The sequence below is a fragment of the Sciurus carolinensis genome, chromosome 3 (genome assembly GCF_902686445.1).
Source record: "Sciurus carolinensis chromosome 3, mSciCar1.2, whole genome shotgun sequence".
Lineage (NCBI taxonomy): Eukaryota > Metazoa > Chordata > Mammalia > Rodentia > Sciuridae > Sciurus > Sciurus carolinensis.
Genome location: NC_062215.1, coordinates 1,874,036 through 1,895,212, shown reverse-complemented (window position 1 = coordinate 1,895,212; position 21,177 = coordinate 1,874,036). Strand labels below are relative to the sequence as shown.

The 21,177-nt window shown below is 52.3% G+C and overlaps 1 protein-coding gene across 1 annotated transcript in view; it reads left to right on the top strand.

Annotated features, from left to right (window-relative positions):
- Positions 1 to 21,177, top strand: part of Rptor (regulatory associated protein of MTOR complex 1) — a 339,150-nt gene that overhangs the window by 230,588 nt on the left and 87,385 nt on the right. Inside the window, 2 exon segments of the mRNA XM_047544108.1 lie at positions 14,155 to 14,230; positions 20,613 to 20,714. Coding sequence (XP_047400064.1) covers positions 14,155 to 14,230; positions 20,613 to 20,714 — 178 coding nt within the window.

Sequence of the window (21,177 nt, the reverse complement as noted above, 5' to 3'; positions counted from 1 at the left end):
CAATTTTTCATTATACAAGAATTGCTATTTTGTGTTGCCAAACATGTCATGCAAAGCAACTGATGATGGGTACAGGGGTAGGGTGTTCCCGTGGCAGAAGCATTTCCTACATGACATGGAGTCCCAGGGTAAAAGGGAGTCTGTTTAATCATTGCCCATGTAACCTGGCCTATAACATTTCCATGGAATCAAGTCTGTCAACCCATCACATTAGCTTCTTCTTTTCCATTGCTATCTGCATTAGTCAGATTTCTGTAACTCTTAACAACTTATATAAGGAAATCCACTTATAAGAGTAAAAGTTTGTTTTGGCTTCTGGTCTCTGAGCGTCAGTCTGAGTCTCTTGGCCCCCATACCTTTGGGCCCGTGGTAAGGTAGCACAACATGGTGGGAGCATGTGGGTGAAGCAGAGAGAGAAAGAGGAGGGGCCTGGGTCCCAGCATCCCCTTCAAGGGCATGCCCCAGTAACCTACTTCCTCCCCATCCTCCAATTCCTGAAGGTTCCCCCACATGCTGGTAGCCAGGCCTTCAACATGTGAGTCTTCGGGGACATTCTAGGTCTAAACTCATGAACACAGGCGGAGTTTGGGCAGATTCCAAAATAGGATAACAAAGGGAAAAAAGAAGTTTCAGTTCAGTCCATCAATATGAGAAACCCTGATACCAAAATTTAAAAGAGCAATTCATCTGTGTCTCACCTTAAAAACAATTGTACAGGCCAGGCACAGTAATACTCATCTATAATCCCCGCTGCTTGGGAGGCTGAGGCAGGAGGATAGCAAATTCAAAGCCAGACTCAGCAATTTAGCAAGGCTGTATCTCAAACAAAATTAAAAAATAAAAAGACCTGGGAATGTGGCTTAGTGATTAAGTACCTCTGGGTTCAATCCCCAATACCAAAAAAAAAAAAAAACATCATATGGTGTGTTTTCACAGTCAGATTATTTTGGCTGTGATTTTTAAATAGCCAATACGTACATGACAGATTTCCCCTGGCGCTAGAAATCCTGAGACGCAAAAAGTTTCTGAACGGACTGCCCGTCATCCATTCAAGAACAGTCAGGAACTGAACATTCTGATGAAGAATTGATAGGATGAAATAGAGGTCACCAGAGTGGAGAGCAGGTGGGGCGGATCATCCTGCAGACTGGGGTGAGGAGCTCGCGCCCTACAGCATGTCCGTGACCACACAGGCCGGGGGCGGGGACAGAGCAGCTGCAGATGTCCCCGTGTGTGGAATAAGTGATTGGATGTTCTCGGAGCAGATTCTTAGAGCGAGCATTTTGGGGAGAATGCATCCTCAAAACAGTCGTACTCCCCTCAGCAAAGTGATGCCTTATATCCTATTTTTTCTGAGCCATGTTTTTGTTTTTAAAAGAAAAATTATTGAAAGGGAAACAGAAAGAACTGAAGGGGTAGGGCCCCATCAGGCAAGGACTGAGAATCCCCTCAGCGCTGGGAGTCAGCCAGCAGTGCCCGCATGTGTGTGAGAAGCTGCCCACCCACCTCCTTGTCTCCTTCTCCTGATGACCCCAGAAGCAAATCCCTGGACACGTTTCCCCTGGAGTGAGTGCCGTCCCATCCTGTCTGACACACTGAGCTGCACAGAGGGAAGGGAAGGAGAGTCCTGTGTTGCTCTGGAGTAGAGAGCAAGGCCCGAGCCCTGCAGGGAATGAGAGCAGCCGGCGGGTGTGCCAAAGCCAGCACCGAGGGGCCAGGCAGGCCAGGGCGCACGGCCAGCCTCTCCCCATCATTCCGGAGAGTTCTCTGCCGTAGTCCTGGCCTACTTCTGAACTCCTGAGTGTGTTCACGCCTGAGTCCCTCCCAGCCTGCTGGTGGCCCCTGGCTCTGCTCCTGAGCTGAGGAAGACACCCTAGCCCTGTGGCAGGACCTTGTCTGGCAGGAAGGGGAGGAACCGGCAAACTGCTGCTGCCTCCTGCATGCTGCCCTGTCCTCAGGATTGGTTTTGAGACAGTTCCCATGACAGACACAACACTAAAGGACTGAAGGAGCTGTGAGGGGGCAGAAGGCAGGTGTTGCAGCGAGGCCACCCCTACCCACCCGACGAGTGGCGCTGGGCACACCGTGGGCACCAGTAGCCAATAGGCCAGAGCTGCTTTCCTGATGGGGCATTGCATCAGGGCTTGACCTTCATGTGGCCAGGGCTGCATTACGCACCTTGGATTCTTCTCATCTCAACCCATGTTTGGCACCCATTCTGACCAGTGACACCAACAAGGAAGGGACCACTCAGCCTCTCGGCCTGCAGGAGGGGAATCAAATGTGGATAAACCACAGCAGACTTCCTAGGAGGACCGTGAGGCAAAGGCCCCAGGGAGCAAAGGTGCTGAAATGAGGTTTGGGCGGGAATTGCCTTCAGGTTGCAGGCTGCTTTCTGATGGACGTGTCACCCTTTCAGTAATAGGAAACCCCCGAGCACCACCACATGGAAAACAGACGCTGGGTCTGACGGGGGCCAAGCAGCTGAGCGTGTTCTGTGGCTGCTTATCAGTGCTGCCACAGCTTGCTGGCTTCAAACAACTGCACCAGGGTGCTTCTGAGGGGCAGATCCTCCATGCAGAATCCCACCAGGCTCAAGGCCGCTTTAAGCAGCCAGGGACCCCACTGTCCTCCGCCCATGGTGACCTTCTGCAGCCAAGTCAGCAAGAGAGGCGGAGGTTCTGGCAAATGAGCACACAGCCTGCCTCCTGCCACGTGTGGTCAAGGACAGCTGGCTACCTGCACCAGATTCGGCTGATGAGGAGTCATAGGCCCACCAACGCCCTAGGGAGGGACCTCAGCAGGAGGCAGGGGTGATGGAGCCACCACTGGAGTCTCCACACCATAGGAACACCTCACAAGGGTGAAGCTTTGCCAGCTGCCAAAGGCACTCATCTGGAACCCACAGGCAGCTTGACCAGGTGGAAGATGAGTAGGGGTCACTGTGGTGGTGCTGAGGGGACGGCTACCACATGATCATTGGGTGCTGCTGCGTGTCAGCATGTCCTGGAGCTCTCGGGCGTCATCTGCCCTCAGAGCAGCGCTGTGAGTAGGTGTTAGTGGTGTTCCCGTTTCATGGATGGAAAGGGAGTCTCCAGGAGAAGGGCAGCAGGGTGGAGGGCAGAGCTAACTTATTGGGGGTACGGTGGGTTCAGGACAAGATGGAGCAGCTAAATACATCCCTGGGCCAAGAGCATGCAAGGTGGAAATGACCCCAAATCAGGCCACAAAGCTTGGCGCTACCACCTCCTGCATGTCTCTGCTATGCCCCGGGGTCACGGCACTGCAGGAGGCATCAGACACTAGGTGACAGGAATGACAGTCTGTCACCTGGCCAGCAGCCTGGAGTCTCCAGGAGGGGCAGAGAGCTTCACCAGGTCCCTGGGGCAGTCCCATTCCTATACCTACATCTCAGTGAGCCCCCTTCCTGAGGTCTGGACGTCGGGCGATGGAGTCAGCAGTACCTACTCTGGAGCCCAGTTTCCTTGGTGTTTCTTTCCTGCTGATCTTGTCTTGGCCTGTGCTCATGACCTTGCTGGCCTCAGGACCCCTGGCCACGCCTGACCAACCAACCCTGAGCCCACAAAGCTGGTCCCGCCACCTCCCGCAGTGCCCTCCTGCCCCTGCCTGTCCCTGCACTTGGCCCTGTATCTGCTGGGACCCAACTCAGGAGTGTGACAAGCACGCCTAGGGCAAAGCTAAGGGGCACGATGAGGCGGCATTCTGCAAGTCTTTGAGAAAAGAAACCATTTGTCAGAACGCTCGCTGCAAAAGGGGGAGATCGGGAATTACCCCAGGACCTTACAGACGGGTGTGGTTAAAGTACATGTGCTCTGGCAGAATGCAAGCCATCTTAAAATTTTATTCATGCTTGTGTTTAATGACAAAACCAAACACTGCATTGTTTCAGCCCTGCAACTGCTGTCTGTTAAAACCTGGCTTACATGGAGGGCACTGCCAAGCAGGGCCCTGGGGATGCCAATGGCACTGGAGTGGCAGCTCTCCATTACAGGCTGACAGAGATCCCTTCTGTAATTGGAAATATACCCATAGATTTCCAAGCTGCAAATCCCTAAAAACTACTTTTAAAAATGGAATCTTAGCTGGGGACAGTGGCTCACACCTGTTATTACAGTGGCTTTGGAGGCTGAGGCAGGAGGATCATGAGTTCAAGGCCAGCCTCAGCAACTGTTTTAGTCAACTTTTTCACTGCTGTGACTAAAAGACCTGATAACAATTTTAGGGAAGGAAAAGTTAATTTGGGACTTCATTCCTCAGGGCTCGAGGTGAGACAGAATATCAAGGTGGAAGAGTGTGGTAGAGGAAAGCAGTGTGGTAGCTGGAAAGTAACTTGGGTACCTAAGTCTGACTGATGCCTGGCGACATGCAGCCGCAGGATTGTCCCACCAAGTAGCCCAGCACTGGGGTAATGCAATTCAAGTAGGCACACCTGCCACATGCTGAGCACTGGTTGGGTGGGCCTGGTGAAGGGCGAGAGGAGCCAGAGACCCTTGGAAAATCATGTGACCACGCAGGACTACTCCACCTCACAGGTCCGGGACATGGCCTCTGCCTTCCTGGGCTTGGCTCAGCAGAGTGCTGAGAATGGAACCAGGGCCTCAAGCCTGCTAGGCAAGCGCTGTGCCACCGAGCCACATCCCAGCCTGAGAGCTGCTCCTAAAGAAAGTCTGTCCAGCCTCCAATTAGACAGTGCTAGTCTCTGATCTGCCCTGTGTGACCAGAGGAGGACAATCCCCCAGGGCCATTGTGCCCTGAGCAGAACTCAGTGCTTCCGTTACTGCTGGGCATGGTGGGATGTCCCAGGCCAGCTCCCTGGGATGCTGACCAGGCCCCTGGAGCCTCTGTGCAGGTTGGCTCTCACTTCCTGCCTAGGAGCTCCAGAAAGCCAGCGACCCTGTCCCAGCAGCCCCCTCTTCCACAGGTTCCATCCTCTGCAACAAAACCATGCAGCTGGACTTTGTAGAGTGACACAACAGTGTCAGCAGGGCTTCAGCTCAAGGACTTTATCCAGCTGGCACTTTGTGAGTCACAACCAGCTGCGCCTGGCCTGGCATTTAAGCGTGCAAGCTGAGGCCCTCCTTTCTTATTTTCTCTCAGCCTGTGCATCACCGGATCCTGAATCCCTGTCTGGTTCGGTTCCCTGTCCTGTGGATGTTCCCCAGTCCTGGCTGGGATGGACAGGTGCCTGTGGCACGCTAGTTGAACAGAACACAGACATTGCAACTTGCCCTCCAGGCATGGGAGCCTGGGATGGGTCACCACTATGGGCAAGGACGGGCTAGTGGGGATGGCACTCAGAGGAGAGTATCTAGAGACAGCACAGGCTCAGGGACGGTTCCCTGAAAAGTGAGGGTGACGGAGGTGGGATGTGGAGAGAGCTTTCTGAACTGAGGATGGCACATGCTAAGAAACAATCCTGCGAGGACCTTGGGGAGCAGGAGTAGTCCTGGAGGTCGTGAGGCAGGGACCGTGAGTGTGGGTGGGTGAGGAGTGGCCTGACCTGCTACAGGGAGCCCGAGCCCGGGCAGTGGTGGTGGAGGGTCAGGTTTCACAAGTGTTTCCTCCTGGCACTGATGGAATTTGGTGGGTGTGCAAGAGGCTGGAGGTCAGGGCCTCTTGATTTTCCTCCGAGACAGTGCTGCCAGTGGCCCTCTGCGCCCAGTGGGGCCCAGCGAGAGGAGCGGGTAGTGTGCTGGAACTTCTGGTGAAACCAGTGGATAGCAGGAAGTTGCGAGTAAGTTCAGGAAGGACTCAAGACAGGTTTGGGGAACTGATATCCAGATGAGGACACAACGGGCTGTCTCTTGAGCACCCACTGGGCTCTGAGCCTCTCTCTCCCAGATGTTCAACACACAGGCCTCACTAGGTCTCACCAAGATGTGATTTGCCCAAAGCCCCAGTGTGACCTGGCTGAGAGGCACGTTTCACACCTTGGCCCTATTTCCAGGGCCTATACTCTTTCCTGCTCCACCTGGAGGTGGGCACACCCTTGGCAGAGCAGCCGATGCAGTGGGGTGGCATGTCCATGGAAGTTGAAAGAAATGGGCCGGGACGGGATGCCACAGGTCAGTTCCAAGGCAAACCCTGGCACACAGCTCCACAGCACCAACAACCCATGCAGACTGCAGGTGGGGCAGGCCGGCGTTTGCTCTGTGCGGGGTCCTGCATCATGGCAGCAGCTTCCTGTGGGAAGAGCCTCCTTTGGAGGGGCACATAAGGGCTGCCTTTCCCAGAACCATGCTGAAATATGGAGCAGCCTGACCTCTGCACGAACTCCCCACCAGGGGAATTAAGGGTCAAGCGTAGTTGGGGCCTCCAGGCAGTCACTGGCCTCTCCCTTCTCCCACTCGTTCCTGCAGCAAACCTGTGAAGGCCCCTGTGCCTCCTGCAAGTGGGAACAGGTGGGCCAGTTGAAGGGCCAGCCGGGTCATTGCCAGAACTTTCCCCGGCTTGGGGGGCCCAAGAGGGGAGGGGCCACAGGCAGGAGAGAGTGGGCCTCTCAGCGGAGTAAATGCCAGTATCCTCAGGGAGGGCTGTAGTGTGGTGAGGGCAGGGACAGGCTCTCTGGGCAGCCCCCATCGGCAGCTCCACTCGGCTTTAAATCCCAGAAGCTAAGCACCCGGTTTTCACGGAGGAGCCAGAAATTCATGTTTTTATTTATAATTTTATTTATAATTATCTAATGCAGTCGTTTTAAAATATTCCGAGGGCAAAACTAATCATATCCATGGACAGATGTAGCCAGTAAAGTGCATATTAAGAGCCAGGCTGTGAATGCTGAGGACAGATGCTTCATGCCCATGTTCTGCTCACAGTGCCCCCATCCCCTGGTATGCTCAGCCACTGTGCGTGGGGAGGAAGGAGTCCACAGCAACTCTGGCCAGCCTCCACTGGGGACTTTTGCCCGTCTGCCTTCTTCCTGAACCTAGGGTCTCACCTGTGCACATCTGGAGGTCTCTTCTAGTTTGGGATCTCTTACTGCAAGACCTGATGTCACAGCTTCTGATCTCTGCTGGGTGGTGACAAACACATAACAGCAAGGGGTTCTCATGCAGAAATCGGTTGACGTGGCTGTGTGAGGAGAACCATGTGCCTTTGACCTGTCCTCCCCAAGGAGGGTTCTGCTAGCATGAGTCTGCAGTCCCCTTAGATGTTGAGAACAATGCCAGGAAGCTGCGTTGATTGGGATTCAAATGTAGAAATCAGGCTTTAGATGTAAGGAGAAACCCGCTGTAGTCAAGGAAGGCCATGAGCATCTGATGAGACGCCAGGACAGGCCCAGGACAGAAAAGGAGGCTCGCAGCCCCTGTAGCCAGAGTTCAAAGGAACTGGCCTCCAGGTAAGATGACCCCTCCCCAAATCTTGAGTGACTTCGGTTTGGGAAGTGCGCCTCCTGAGCTCCCACAGCTAATTCCAGTCCCCTCATATGGTTGGCCTCCGTGTGCAGTGGTAGCTTGCTCGCTGGCTGCCTTGGACAGGACTTCGCCATGGGTGGCTTTCCTCAGCATGTCTGAGGAAAGTTAGAATGTTCCTGCGAGAGTTGACCCGTGAACAGGTTGTGCCTGCGTCACTGGCTCTTTCCTCCAGGCTTCTGTTTGCACTTAGGTTTCCTGGAGACTGGGCTCAGCACTGCTGGTCTCCAGGCCTTGGCTGGCTGAAATGATTTCTCAGGACCCGTCACTACAGAAACCCCACTCCACGGGACATTCGCTCTGCCAGGAATGCCCGGGAACTCCTAGTGCAAGTCTGAGGTAAACGCCACAGTCCTTGTCCCCGTGGTTGGGGCCTGGCACAAGCGTGAGCATTCCAGAAGACTGGAATTCCAGAGGCTGACCTGTGAGGCCTCGGCACAAGACCCTCCACGAAGGCAAGCCTTTCCCTGCCTTCTGGGCTGCATTGAAGAGGAACCAGTCTGCTCAATCACGGCTCTTCTCTAGAGAGAGCCACGCAGGCATGGCAGTACCCTTTATTTCTCTATTAAATCTTTCACCATTTTTATGCAAAGTCAGAGAAAAGAAGGATGTTGGTCTCTGTTATAGACACTTGAGCCCTGCGTCTCTCCAGGGTATGCAGCAAGCCCTCTGGGGGAGAGGCTGCTTGGTGTGTGGAAACCCTCTGCAGCTGTTTGCCTTCCTGCCCTAGAGGGTCTTAGCATCTTGATTAAGACGCAGGCTAGCTGTGACCCTGAGGCAGTGCCTTCACGGCAGGCCCTCTCTCCTCATCTCATATGTGCGCTGGCAGCACAGGCTGGGTGGCTCCACAGTGTCAGGGGTCCAAGCCACACCCATCCTGCAGACCCACTGTCACCTGTGGCAATTCCCTATCCCCAACACCTGCCAGCACCGCAGGCAAGACAGCTTGGGCCACCCGGTGCCTTGGTGACAACTAGTCTAGCCTTGTCTGGGGAAGCTGGCAGTATGGCCCCTCCTGAGTGGCATCCCAGGTGCACAGGGGAAAACATCACACCCAGGAACAGAATTGTGCCCACCAAGCAGATGCAGAACCAGGCTCAGCACTCACTCACCTGTGGTGGGCCCCTCCGCATTGAAGAAGGACTAGGGAACTTTCAGCAGGGTCATCTGCCACCCTGGGTGATGAAACTAAGCAGTGCACAGGGCTCCTTTTCCCTCCTCATAAACAGTCCGCAGCATGCACATCCCCAGGGAGCACACAGGAAAGGTAGGCAGGAAAGAGCACTGGGAGTAGATAATTCAAAACCTAGTTATTATATTCCTTGGGTGGTGATGGAGAGGCTGAATTTTTAGCAGAGGGGAAGAGAGAACAAAGCCTAACAAAAATTGAGGTTAAAACATAAAGTAATGTACATTTACACTTTGCTTCAGGCGGGGGAAGCGGGTGATGAAATACGTGGAGCCCGTTTCCTGTTTAATTTTTGATGCAAAGCCATCAGGGAGTCGTTTTCCTTCACTCTCAATTTCAGGGGTCCTGAAACCTTGCATTTCTCTGTGGTAATAACCTGTGCTTTCTGCTCTGATGAATCAGTGCAGATGGAGACCGTGCTGGCCCGGAAGGTTTTCCTCCAGCCCACCGCCTGGGCCCTGGCCATCCGAGGCCTGTTTCCCAAAAACCCAGGCTCTTCCAGTCGGATGACTCATCACAGCAACCAACTTAGAGTCCCTTAGAAAGTCCCCTGCTTGTCACTGTAGGAGGAGGGGCCGGTCCCACTCAGCTGGGCACAGGCTCCTGCCAGCCTCCAGCTCCTGAGCACCCACCCTGCCTCCCCCACAGAGCCTCCCTCTGTGGGAAGTGCTAATGCAGACACCTCCCGCCACCAGCCTAGCTTCTGCTCCTGCCTTGTGCCAAACGGCAGACTGGCTGCTGCAGTTGCCCACTGCCACAGTCTAGGTTTTTATAGGACCTGCTTTCCCACTTTTCTGTAGCTGAGAATCCCAAATTAAGACTCAAGTTCGATTGGGTTTTATCTGATAAAATGCAGCCAGTTTTAATCCACTGATTTAATGCTCCTCAGAGAGCACTACTGCTCTGTTGTCAAAAGGGTTGTCACACAATTGGAGTTTGCTGCCGCTGAGGTGATCTAATCTGGTCCAGAGAGCACCAGCTAGCCCAGCAAGCCTGGTCAGTGCCACCTCTGCTGGGGAGCTGGCCGAGGCCCACATGCACCCCCAGCCAGGGGTGTGTTCCAGTGACTGTCTTGGCTCTTGGCTGTCCTCAGTCAGCCTCTTTTCTCTTCAGTCCTTGAGCAGAGCTCCTCTCCCTGTCTTGCCCCTCTGGTCCACAGCCCCGTGCGGCTGCTCTCTGCTGCCACGGAGACCTAAACTGCAGCCCCTCCTCAACTTCGTCTCATTTCTGCAGTCCCCACCAAGTCTTTTGCACAAGTGAGAATAAAACCATCCGGAGCTGTTTTTCCAGTGCAGGAAACGTGACAGGCTCAGCCCTGCTCCTGGGTGGGATGCCTGTGAGGGGTCTCAGGCCATCACGAGCAGTCACGCCAGTGGGGCTGGATATGAGAGGTGTGTGTCTGGCGCAGTGGAGGACCTTGCAGTTGCTGGGCCTTGATAATGGGTTAGAATTCATTCTACCTGATGATTTCAATGCCAAGCAGTTTTCGGCTCTGAACTGCAAGGTGGCCTGCGAATGTGCTTGGCCTTTCGCAAGGTGCATTGAGGTCCCTGGGTGTGACTTCACCAGACTGCACTGGGCTCAGAGCTGGTTGGGCACACTGAGCCCCCTCCTCGTCACCATTCCCCAAACTTGTACACTTTCTTCTAACACCTGAAATTGAAGCTTTTGTTTGATTAATTGCAAGCCATTCATATAGAGTTTAATTGCAATAATTGACTTTGCTTCTGTCTCGAAAGGTCCTCAATGCAGCCGAGGACCGTTTGCCTGCAGTCTGGGGTTTATTGAGCATATGGGAGCTATTTATTGCCTGGGGTGGGAGCTGTGTTTGATTATCTCCTTATTGCCTCTTAATTGTCAGCAGGGAGGGGCTGCTGTGCAGAGGGCCAGTCTCCGGGTGGGGTGCAGTTCAGGCCTTTGAAGATGAAAGGAGCTCTTTAGGCCCTTTGTTCTTCTTAAATTTTTCCATCCTTGTTTTGGCCCTCTCTTAAAGACAGAGAATGTGCTCTTTTGCTTGCCAGCAGGCAGTCTCATTAGTCTAAATAAAATAAGACTGGATCCTTGAGTCTCAAGAAATTACCACAGGAGACTGCTGTTGTGGAGTGGAGCCCAGCAGACCATCCCCTTGGTGTTTCTGCAGGAAAGTGTTTCCCAAGGGGAGCGAATAGGGGTGAAGGGACCTGTGTGCCATGGGCCTGAGGTCTTGGGGAAGGCTGGCCATCGCGTGCTTCCAGCTGGACTTGCTGAGCTGCAGGTCTGGCTGGCCCTGGCTCTGGGTTCAAGTGTGGCCAAGACCTTTCTTTATCTCAGGGTCTCTCGAGGGCCTGCGCAGGAGGTGCCGTCCCCACCCCTTCACGGATGGGAAGCTGGTCCTGGAGAGATAGGCAAAAGCCAGGCCCAGAGCCTGGTGTAGCCCAGCCTGCGAAATGGTCACTCTGTGGCTTCACACAAATGCTCGCTGTGGCAGACCTGCCTCCTGCTGACGAGGAGCGAGGGGGACAGGTCAGCTGCCCCAGCCGTGGCAGAGCCAGGCATGAGGCAGGCAGCAGTGGGATCCGGCTGCTCTTCTCTCCTACCTGTTCTCTTTAAGCCCTGCTGGCTGCTCTGGGCACAGCAGTTGCTTTCCCTCTCATTCAACAAGTGTTTGTTGAAGACCTACTATGTGCTGGATACCCAGCAAGCAATCTGGCATGACTGGGTGCTGGGGTACCTACTGGGACTCTGGGAACTGGCTGGGAGGGGCTAGGTCCAGTTCAGATGTGCCTACTGGTCCTACAATGGAATCTGGGTCTGGAGCCACCAAGGGGGCAAAAGTCTTTTTAAATGGTGTCCGGGGATATCAGTGAGTGGGTGGTTCCAAGCACCGTGCCTGAGGGGGTGTGTGCGGCGCGAGGCTGCCCCAGTCTGCAGATGAGCTGCCTGAGAGTTCACTGTGACCAAGGGATCCAGGGGAGCCCTAGGAAGTCCAGGAGTACTCTTGAGGGGACAGAGCTTCTGCCAGACCGACACGACGGGCATAGCTCCCGGGATGGATGGACCCTGTAGAGAAGCGTGGCTTGCTGTCCAGGAGCAGGAAGCAGGGTGAGGGAGGCCATGCAGAAATCCAGAACCCCAGAGGCCCCACTGTGGACATCTCAGGACTCAACTTTTGTACCTTGAGGACCTCCCTACAGACCCCTGCCCTAGTCCTGCTGGCCTGCTTCAGCACCGGGTGCCCATCACACTCTCCATTCCTTCACCTGCAGTCGGGCCCACACAGCACCCACCGTGACCTGCAGGGCATGCAGGATCTGAGCTGTCTCCTCTGGTCACACACTCAGCTCCCTTTGTCCTTCTCCCTCGGGCTTTGCCAGCCCCTGGCCACCATTCCTCCTCCCTCAGTTCCCATGTGGCCAGCTCTGTCCTCAGACAGTGCCCCTTTTCTAATCTTGCATGCTTGTGTCAGAGCAGAGGAGAGGCAAAGAATGGTGCAGCTGGGAGGTTTCTGGAGATGCCTCCTTGGAGTGTCATCGCCCGACAGTGAGGCGGGGCCTGTGGGGCGTGGGCTGCTTCTCCAGGCACCAAGGACTGCTGGTGGAGAAGGGGCTGTCCTCCTGGATCATGCCCTCCGGATGCCTGGGCGGGCAACTCGGTCAGCCTTGCTAAGAGAAAGGCAGAGCAAGCACCTTTCCCAGACTGCCATTCCTGTACCTACAGCCCTCCCTCCATGGCTGCAGAGGGCTGGATGAGTGGAGCGAGGGCAAGGGGCCGTAGCAGAAGGTGAGCCTGGGCAAGCAAGCAGGGGCTTCTGGACCCTCTATAGCCAGCTGCAGGCTGCTGTGCTTGGCAGGCAATGCTGGGTGCCCAGCCACACACCAGGACAAGTATCTAGTTCAGCTCGTCCCCAGGGGGAGGGAGAGCCAGTGGGGCTGGCATGGGCATACCTGTCATCCTCCTGTCCCGCTGCAGCTCAGCCTGGCATGGGCTGTGAGCTATGCCAGGGCATGCCGAGCCTTCTTCCCCCTGAGGCAGGGGGCTGTCCTCTGTCACTTCTGCAGCCTACATCTGGTGTCCTCTGCAGAGAAAGTGTGACAAAGGGTGGCATCAGCGGCTCCCAGGCCATCACTTGCACCCTTTCTCCTGGGTATCCTCAGCCACAGACCTGTCCTCTCTGCCTCCATGTGTTTTCTGGAAAAGAAAGCCAATAGCCAATAGTCACAGTAAAGTGAAGAAGGAGAGGGAGGACCAGCTCTCAAGGCCCTGCAGGCTGCTCCCTGCGTTAAAGCTCAGCACGAGATCAGAGGGATGCCCGTTCTGCCACAGAGGGGAAGGCACCCCATGGACCGCAGGGTTGGAGCAGCCCCGGCTGACGGATCAGTGATGCTGAAGGGGAGCTGGGATGAGTCTGGGCACCTGCAGCCATGCACGGTGCTGGGCTGTCCTGGTGCCGAGCCAGGTGACCCCTTGCCCTGGCCTGCACAGTCCTTCACAGGAGGGGTTGGCCTTGGCTCCACAGTCACCTAGGGACTCCCTGTTGCTGTGGCTCTCCTGTGAGTCTAAAACTTGTCCTGTGTGTTCATAGTTTATAAAAATCAATCAGATTACACCCAGGCCAAGCTCAAACCCTGCCCTATGTGGCTTCGGCCCCAGATTCTGTCCCTTCATGCTCTTTGGTCCACCAGAAGCAGCACGGAGGGGAGAGACACCTGGCAAAGAGCCTTACATAAGAACAGCCAGCCTGCTTCCAGACACCAAGTCCCCGCTCCCCCGTTATATAAGAGGATGTGTTTATGAAGCCACATAAATCACCCTGCAATGGGCTGGTGAGCCTGAGCTGTGGAATTATCTAAGAGTGGAACACAGGGCTGGCTCGAAGCTGGGAGAGGTGTGGGCATCTGCTGAGTAGGGTCACAGCCTGTGCTCTCCAGACAGACATGCTGAGCACCAGGGGCACTGTCAAGGACACAGCGCTGTGCGTGTGCTGAACTGGGTCCCGACCCCCAGAACCTGATGAGAATGGCAACATCCACCACAGGGACTGTCCCCTTTTGCCTCACACAAGCACCTCCTGTCCTGTCCTGAAGGCCCACCAGCACACCCCTGGCCATCCGAGGTCCAGGCCCAACCGCTCAGACAAAGGTTGATGACCCTGACCATGCTGGTGGCACCCCGGGCCTCAGTCCTGACTCTGCAGGGTATGGGCACCTTGACACTGCCCAGCCTCCTGCGGCAGAGGTCCACAGCCAGGCCACCTGCCCCCAGCTCCACCACGGGGCCCTGCAGCATGGAGCAGGCAGGCTGTGTGCTACATAGGGGCACGTCAGAGTCAGGAACTACCTCAGAGGGCCACTCCCACTGTGTTTCTTGTTTCACTTTAAAGAGAAGAAAGCAGACAGTCCAAAAAGGTCAGAGTGCTGCAGCACCTTTGGTACCTGCAGCTGGGGCTAACGGGATAACTCCAGCACATCCCCCAGCTTCCAGGCCTCTCCCATGGGGCCCCTCACCAGAGGCCATGCACTAATGCTGTGGATGCTCCCTCTGTTCTCTCCCCAGGCAGGCCTGGGACCTCGCTGTGGACATTTGTCTCTCCCAGCTGCCCACGATCATCGAGGAAGGCACTGCCTTCAGGGTGAGTCCCTCCAGGGCGACCTGGGCATCTGCTCCATAAAACCTCAGTCTGACCAGGTGCAGTGGCCCACACCTGTAATCCCAGCATCTTAGGAGGCTGAGGCAGGAGGATCATGAGTTCAAAGCCAGCCTCAGCAAAGGCAAGGTGCTGAGCAACTCAGTGAGACCGTCTCTAAATAAAATACAAAATAGGACTGCGGATGTGACTCAGTGATCGAGTGCCCCTGAATTCAATCCCTGGTAGCCTCCCCACCCCCTGGGGGAAAAAAAAAAAAAAAAAAAAAAAAACTCAATTCTTGTATGGATGTCGAAGATTTGGTTCACCCCCCTGAACAAAAATAGATCTGATCAGAGTTTACAAGAATGGATCAGCCCAGGGTTAAAGTTTGAAATGGTTGACTTTTAAAAACTTACTCAGGAGGCTGATGCAGAAGGATTGCAAATTCCAGGCCAGACTCAGCAACTTAATGAGACCCTGTCTCAAACCAAAAAATTGAAAAGACTGGGGATGTAGCTCTGTGGTAGAGCACCCCCAGGTTCAACCCCAGTATCTCTAAGAAAAGAAAATGCAGATCTTAGTTAAAGCATTGCTCTCAAGAGTCTGCTTTTCTTCATGCAGATGGCCTTCTCCCAAAGAGCAACCCATATTTCATACTCTGCCCTCTCAGCAGGGTGAGTGGTGCTTTCCCCAAGCCTAGGGCCCACACATGGAAGACTCTGAGGGCTTCCTCCACCCCATGGGCATCCCAACCCCAGGTCACAGTGCAGGTAGGAGAAGCCTAGTCCCTCTGGCTCTGTGTGCACTGCAGCTGGCTTCACTCACAGTACCTGCAAGTGAATTTGACACAATCCCAGGGGCCCCGTTGGTTTTGCCTTTGTGATATGAAGCATCAAGTCTGAAAAACCCTATCCCTATCCTCCAGAACACATGAGAAGAGTCACCATGTCAAGACAGGGCTCCAGGGAAAAAGTAGGTGGCCCTCATAGGCACTCAGTGGCCCAGGAGTGGATGGCTGGGTGGGGGTTGCAGAGGTGATCACTCTGGGGATCTAGGGCTTCCATGAGGCTAAGATGATGTAGGGCAGTGTGAAGCTGGGTCAGCAAGACTGGGTCTTCTTCTGCAACCCTAGAAACTGTTGGGCATCATAGCCAAGAGACTGGCAACACTACTATGGGCCAGTTAGGCAGCCTCCCTGTACCTCAGTGTCCTCATTTGAAAGGAGGGATTCTGAGGGAATTCAAGCCAAGGGGCCTAGGGCATTAAATGGGTTTATATACCCAAGGGGCTTAAGATGGGACCCTGGCATGTTTGCAGTCAGATTGCTGCCCACAAACACCAGCAGCCAGTATGTGTGTCTCACCCTCAAGGCAGGGGCACCAGTGGCCAGGGAGGACTCCGCTTACCACCAAAATATAACTTTTAATACTCATCACCATGGCCAGGGAGCTTTTAACCTGAAGGGCCTGGGCCAGGGTGTGTGCAAACATGCACACACATATAGCATGCTCTGTGGTAGGCATGTGGGGTTGCTAACTCCCCAGGTGTGTTTTCTTCATATTTTTTACTGGTGCATTATAATTGTACATAATGGTGAGGTTCATTGTTGAATGTCCCCACATGCACACAATATGACGGTATAATTTGGCCAGTACCTCTCCCAGCACTTCGCCGCCACGCTCCTTCCCTCTGTCTGACTCATCTCCCTCTGATTTTCATGAGAACACCACCACCATCATCACCACCACCACCTTTCTTCCTTTTTCCTCTCTAGCTTTCACATATGAGAGAAAGTATATGACCTTCTGCGTTTGACCTATTCTGCTTAACATCATGTTCTCCAATTCCAGACATTTTCCTGCAAATTACATGATTTCATTCTTCTTTATGGCAGAATAAAACTCCACTGAGTATATAGACCATATTTTTCTTTATCTATTTATTTATACTCCTGCTTGTTTTCAGTCTCTATTCACGTGCTACATTAGTTGCTATCCTTTCACTTTCAGACTGTAGCTAAAATCTGAGTCTCTTGCAAACAACATAGAGTTGGGTCCTGTTTTTAATCCATTCTGCCAGCCTATGTCTTTTAATTGGAAAGTTGAACATCGATGTTCAATATTTTTATAGGGAGATGTTTATTCCTACCATTTTGATTTCTTTCTTTTTTTATTTCTAATGTTTGATTAAGTAAACATTTCTCATCTGTTTGGCTACTCTTCAACAGAAATTTGTCCATTTGTGAGTGCTGGGGTTTGTTTTTTATTTCGTCTATGTGAAGTATTTCTTTAAGTAATGTCTGTCATACTGGCTTAGTAGTGAGGAATTCTTTTACTTTCTGCCTATCTTGGAAAAGCTTTATTTCTTTCTTGATTTTGAAGGATAGCTTAGTTGGATATAGCAGTCTTGGTTGACAGTTATTTTCTTCCAGGACTTGGAACACATCGTTCCAAACCCTCCTGGATTTTAGAGTTTGTGCTGAGAAATCAGAAGTGATTCTGATTGGTTCACCTCTAAATGTGACCTGATTTTTTTTCTTGAGGCCTTTAAAATTCTATCCTAGTTGTGTATGTTAAGCATTTTAATTATAATGTGTCATGGAGAGGAGTTTTTTGTTTATTTATTTGTTTTAATCTTGTCTATGTCTATTTGAGGTTCTGAATGCATTCTACATCTGGATGTCCATTTTATTCTCAAGGTTTAGAACATTTTCTGTTATTTCCCTGAAGAGGTTATCCATGCTATTATCCTGCTATCCCAATGCTTTTCAATTCCATTGAGTCTTAAATATGATCTCTTAATGTCCCAGAATTCTTGTATATTCTAGTCATGTTTACTTATTTTCTTTTCTTTAGTATTGTCTGAATGTTCACATCTGGTCACCTTGTTTTCCAACTCTGAGATTCTGTCTTCAGCATAGATCTCCTATGTTAGACTTTGAACTGAACATTTCATTTGTTTTATTGTCTTTCATTTCCAAGACTTCTTTTTGGTTCTTTGTCAATATCTCTATCTCCTTATTTAATTTCTCATTCATATCCTGTACTGATTTCCTAATTTGTTCAGTTGTTTTCCTATATTCTCTTAGAATTCACCGACCAGGGGGCTGGGTTGTAACTCAGTGCTTGCCTGGCACTTGTGAGGCACTGGTTTCAATCCTCAGCACCACATAAAAATAAATAAGTAAAATAAAAGTATCGTGTCCATCTACAGCTAAAAAGTATTTAAAAAAAAAAAAAAAAGAATTCATTGACCAGTTTTAGAATCATCATTTTGAGTTCTTTATCTGGTATTTCATCCACTTTGATATCTTTGGGTTCAGTTGCTGATAAATTATGAACGTTAGGAGGTATCTTGTTACCTTGTTTTTTTCATTTTCTTATGTTACTGTGTTGGGTTTTATGTGTCTGTTGGGATGGATTTCTCTCCCACTCTAATGTGTGGGCCTTTTTTAGGGTATGGCCTTCTCTTGCCAAAGTGTGTTAGAGTGATCTAGATTAAAATCCCTCATGATGCTGGGTGCAGTGGCGCACCCCTGTAATCCCAGCAGCTCTGGAGGCTGAGGCAGGAGAATCACAAGTTCAAAGTTAGACTCAGCAACTTAGTGAGACCCTGTCTCTAATAAAATATAAAAAAAAGGACTGGGGATGTGGCTCAGTGGTTAGGTGCTCCTGGGTTCAATCCCTAGTAACAAAAACAAAAACAAAAACAAAACAAAAAAAAACCCTCTTCATGTAGTATCCACAGCCTTTGTGTAATTTTGTTTTTGCTGTTGGAGTGGATGTGTGTGAATGGGTCTGAGAGGCACCCAATACTCTTCCTACTTGGGACCTGATTGTTGGTTTGGATGTTTGTCTCTTCTTTGTCTTGAAGTATAGCTGAAGTTTAGAGTGGCCAACTTGTGTGGGGAGCAAAGTGCACTGTCTTTTGGCTGAGCTTAGGTCAACAGCAGAGTCTCTACCCTGTGAACTTGTAGTGTGCCTGTAGATTCCCAGCTCCTCACAGAATAGGGCAAGACAAACAGAAACAAACAATATACAGCATTAAAATAACTACCTGGTGCCTACTATGACCTCTGCAGCACTAATTACCAGGAAAACAGGAATGAGGGGTCAGCAGTCACCAACATCAAAACAGCAGACACCATGGACTCGATTTGGCTCTCCAGAAACAGCAGATGTCAGCCTCACCATCGCAGTACTAGTACTACTAACTACAGCACGAGTGGTGGGCAGGAGTCACATCACCCCGATGCTTCTGAAAGACGGCTAAAAACAGCTCATCAAGAGAAGAGAAGCCGTGATAGGAAGGTAGAGAAAGGTTTAGAATGTTCATTTGTGAACAGAGAGAGCAGAAGCAATAGAGTAAGTGATGGCTATAAAAGAGGAGAAAAAATAAATGTAAAAAGTGAGTGAAGAGAGAAAGACAGAACAAGAGAATTTGACTGTTAGAGGGACAAGAAAGGAGAGAAAGAGAAACAAACTGAAATAAACAACAGGAAAAAACAAAAGGAAAAAGGATTCTTAATGAAAACTGGAAGAATCGTCCCCACTGAGCTGGCCAACGCTGTCGATGACCAGGATGGCCACTGCCTTTGCCGCCTGCCCCGTTTTCTATTTCTTGTTGGCTCCTGAGAAGCAGTGCTCCCACTGCTTGTATCCCTAGCCACAGAGCGACGGGTGCAGCTTCCTCTAACCTGCCATCTTGAATCCACGCGCTCTCCTCCCCAGATGGCTTCAGTGTACCCCAAGATTGGGATGACTGGGCCAAGGACCTTAAAGAGGACCTCCCTGTGCTTTTTGTCTTAGATTGTTTCCTTTTTTTTTTTTTTTTTTTTTCTCGGTAACATTTTATTATTAAAAGTTTCAAGACGAGGGCTGGGGTTGTGACTCAGTGATAGAGCGCTTGCCTAGCATGGGTGAGACACTGGGTTCGATTCTCAGCACCACATGTACATAAGTAAATAAAATAAAGGTCCATCAACTAATAAAAATATTTTTTTTAAAAAGTGTCAAGGTGAGAGCAAAGTTCAAAGGACTCTGCAGCAAGTACCCACACACCCACCACTGAGACCATCCCCACTGCCGTCTCTCATGTCCATCTGCTCGTCTGCCTCCTCCTAATGCATTTTTTCACACTTTGCAGACTGCCCCAAGTCCCTGAACCAAAGGCTAGCTGATGTCCTGTGCCCTTGGCTCCTTCCGTGTGCCTGGTTCACACCCTTGGGCTTCCAGGCAAGGGCCTGTCTGTCTGCCTTCCGTAGGCTCTGGGCAGGCACAGCATCTCGTCATAATCAATAATCACAAGCCTCCCTAAAGGAGGCTGCCAGCGTGCTCCCACCACATTCCCACCCTCCAGCCCAACCAGAGCAGCCCGAGGAAGGACAGGGCCCGTTGCTGCTGACAGGCATTTGGGAAACCTCACAAAATCTTGGCTTTTTGTACTCAGGGCATGGCTTCACTCCGTGCTTTGAGGAGATCAGAACTCTCCCTCGAGAGATCGCCCCTCCATGGCGTGTGTGTTCCTCTTGTGTGAACACTTCCATTCCAGTGCCAGGCACATTTGCCAAGGACCTTTGCAAGGATCTTGCTACCTGGTTTCTGGAATCAAGATCTGCACTGGGGAGTAATTTCACCAAGTTGGGATGGCAGAGAAGGGAGGGGCACAGACTATCAGCATTCCAAGTGAAGATGGAGCTGGGTTGCCCATTTCCCTGGAGCTTCGGGCTCCAGTGCCCTCGGGCCTGCGTTGTGAGGGCCACCAACAGGACCTCGAGATGCTCCTGGATGTGAGAGGGAGAGGTGGATTCTGGAATCTGTAGGCAGGTGTTCCATCTGCAGCACAAACCACAGCTACACCTACAAGCCCAGTGCTGATAGAAGGTGGCAGGCTTGGACCTCACCTTACCGGGCTCCCCCTCTCAGCACACAGAAATAGGCAGACACAGCTACCCCAGAAGGCGGCTGCCAACAAGGGGCTGGGGGCCTCAGGGGTTGTTCATGTGCTGCTGCTTACGTGAGTGTATTCACCTGGTGAAAATCCATCAGGCTCTACATTTAAGATACATACAACTTTCTAAATGTATGTATGAAAGTACAACTTTAAAAAGGCCAGTGTTGGTCCACATCACTTATGACCCTCCTGCCTCAGCCCCCCAGTCCCTGGATCCCAGGCATGGCCACCCTGCCCACCCAGCCCTCCCTCTTGCCCTCATCCAGGCTGTTCACAAATCCTGCAGCCCTGCCCTTGTTTTGGAACTGAAGTGCACGTGCTGCCTCCCTCCCCTGTGCGGTCAGGGCCGCAGAGCTCGTGCTTTGTAGGCCTGTCAGAGTACAGATGGGGCCAGGGGCCAGGTTCCTAACTCATTCCTCTGCTCACCTCACAGCACAGCCCATTCTTCGCTGAGCAGCTGACTGCGTTCCAGGTGTGGCTCACCATGGGCGTGGAGAACAGGAGTCCCCCTGAGCAGCTGCCCATCGTTTTACAGGTGAGTCGCTTCAGACCAGGGCCAACTGGCCAAGGTGTCTGATCACAGAAGCAAGCCAAAATCCAGAGCCCCCAGGGGCTCTTTACCTTGGCTGCCTGCATGTGCCATGAGGGCCTCCGTGGTGGCTGCGCTCCGGGCAGATGGTGCATAAATCACACAGATCCCATCAGAAGTCCTGGGAGATGATGGCACATTTATTCCTAACAGGCTTTCCTAGTAAAGGCATTGAATTTCCTCCCCACCCCCAGTTAAATGTAAATCTGAGATGGAGTTGCCTCCCTCCCCCTCCCATTTGCCGTCAGGAGTTGATGAAGTGTTGCTGCCAGGGAGCTGCCTCACCTCAGAGCACCCTCCTCCCGTGTGGAAGGACGGGTGTGTGAGTGAGCCCTGAGAGCAGGTGGAGGCGCACCAGCAGATTACAGACGCGCCCCAGTGGGCTTCCTGCTGGGGCTTCCTGCACCGG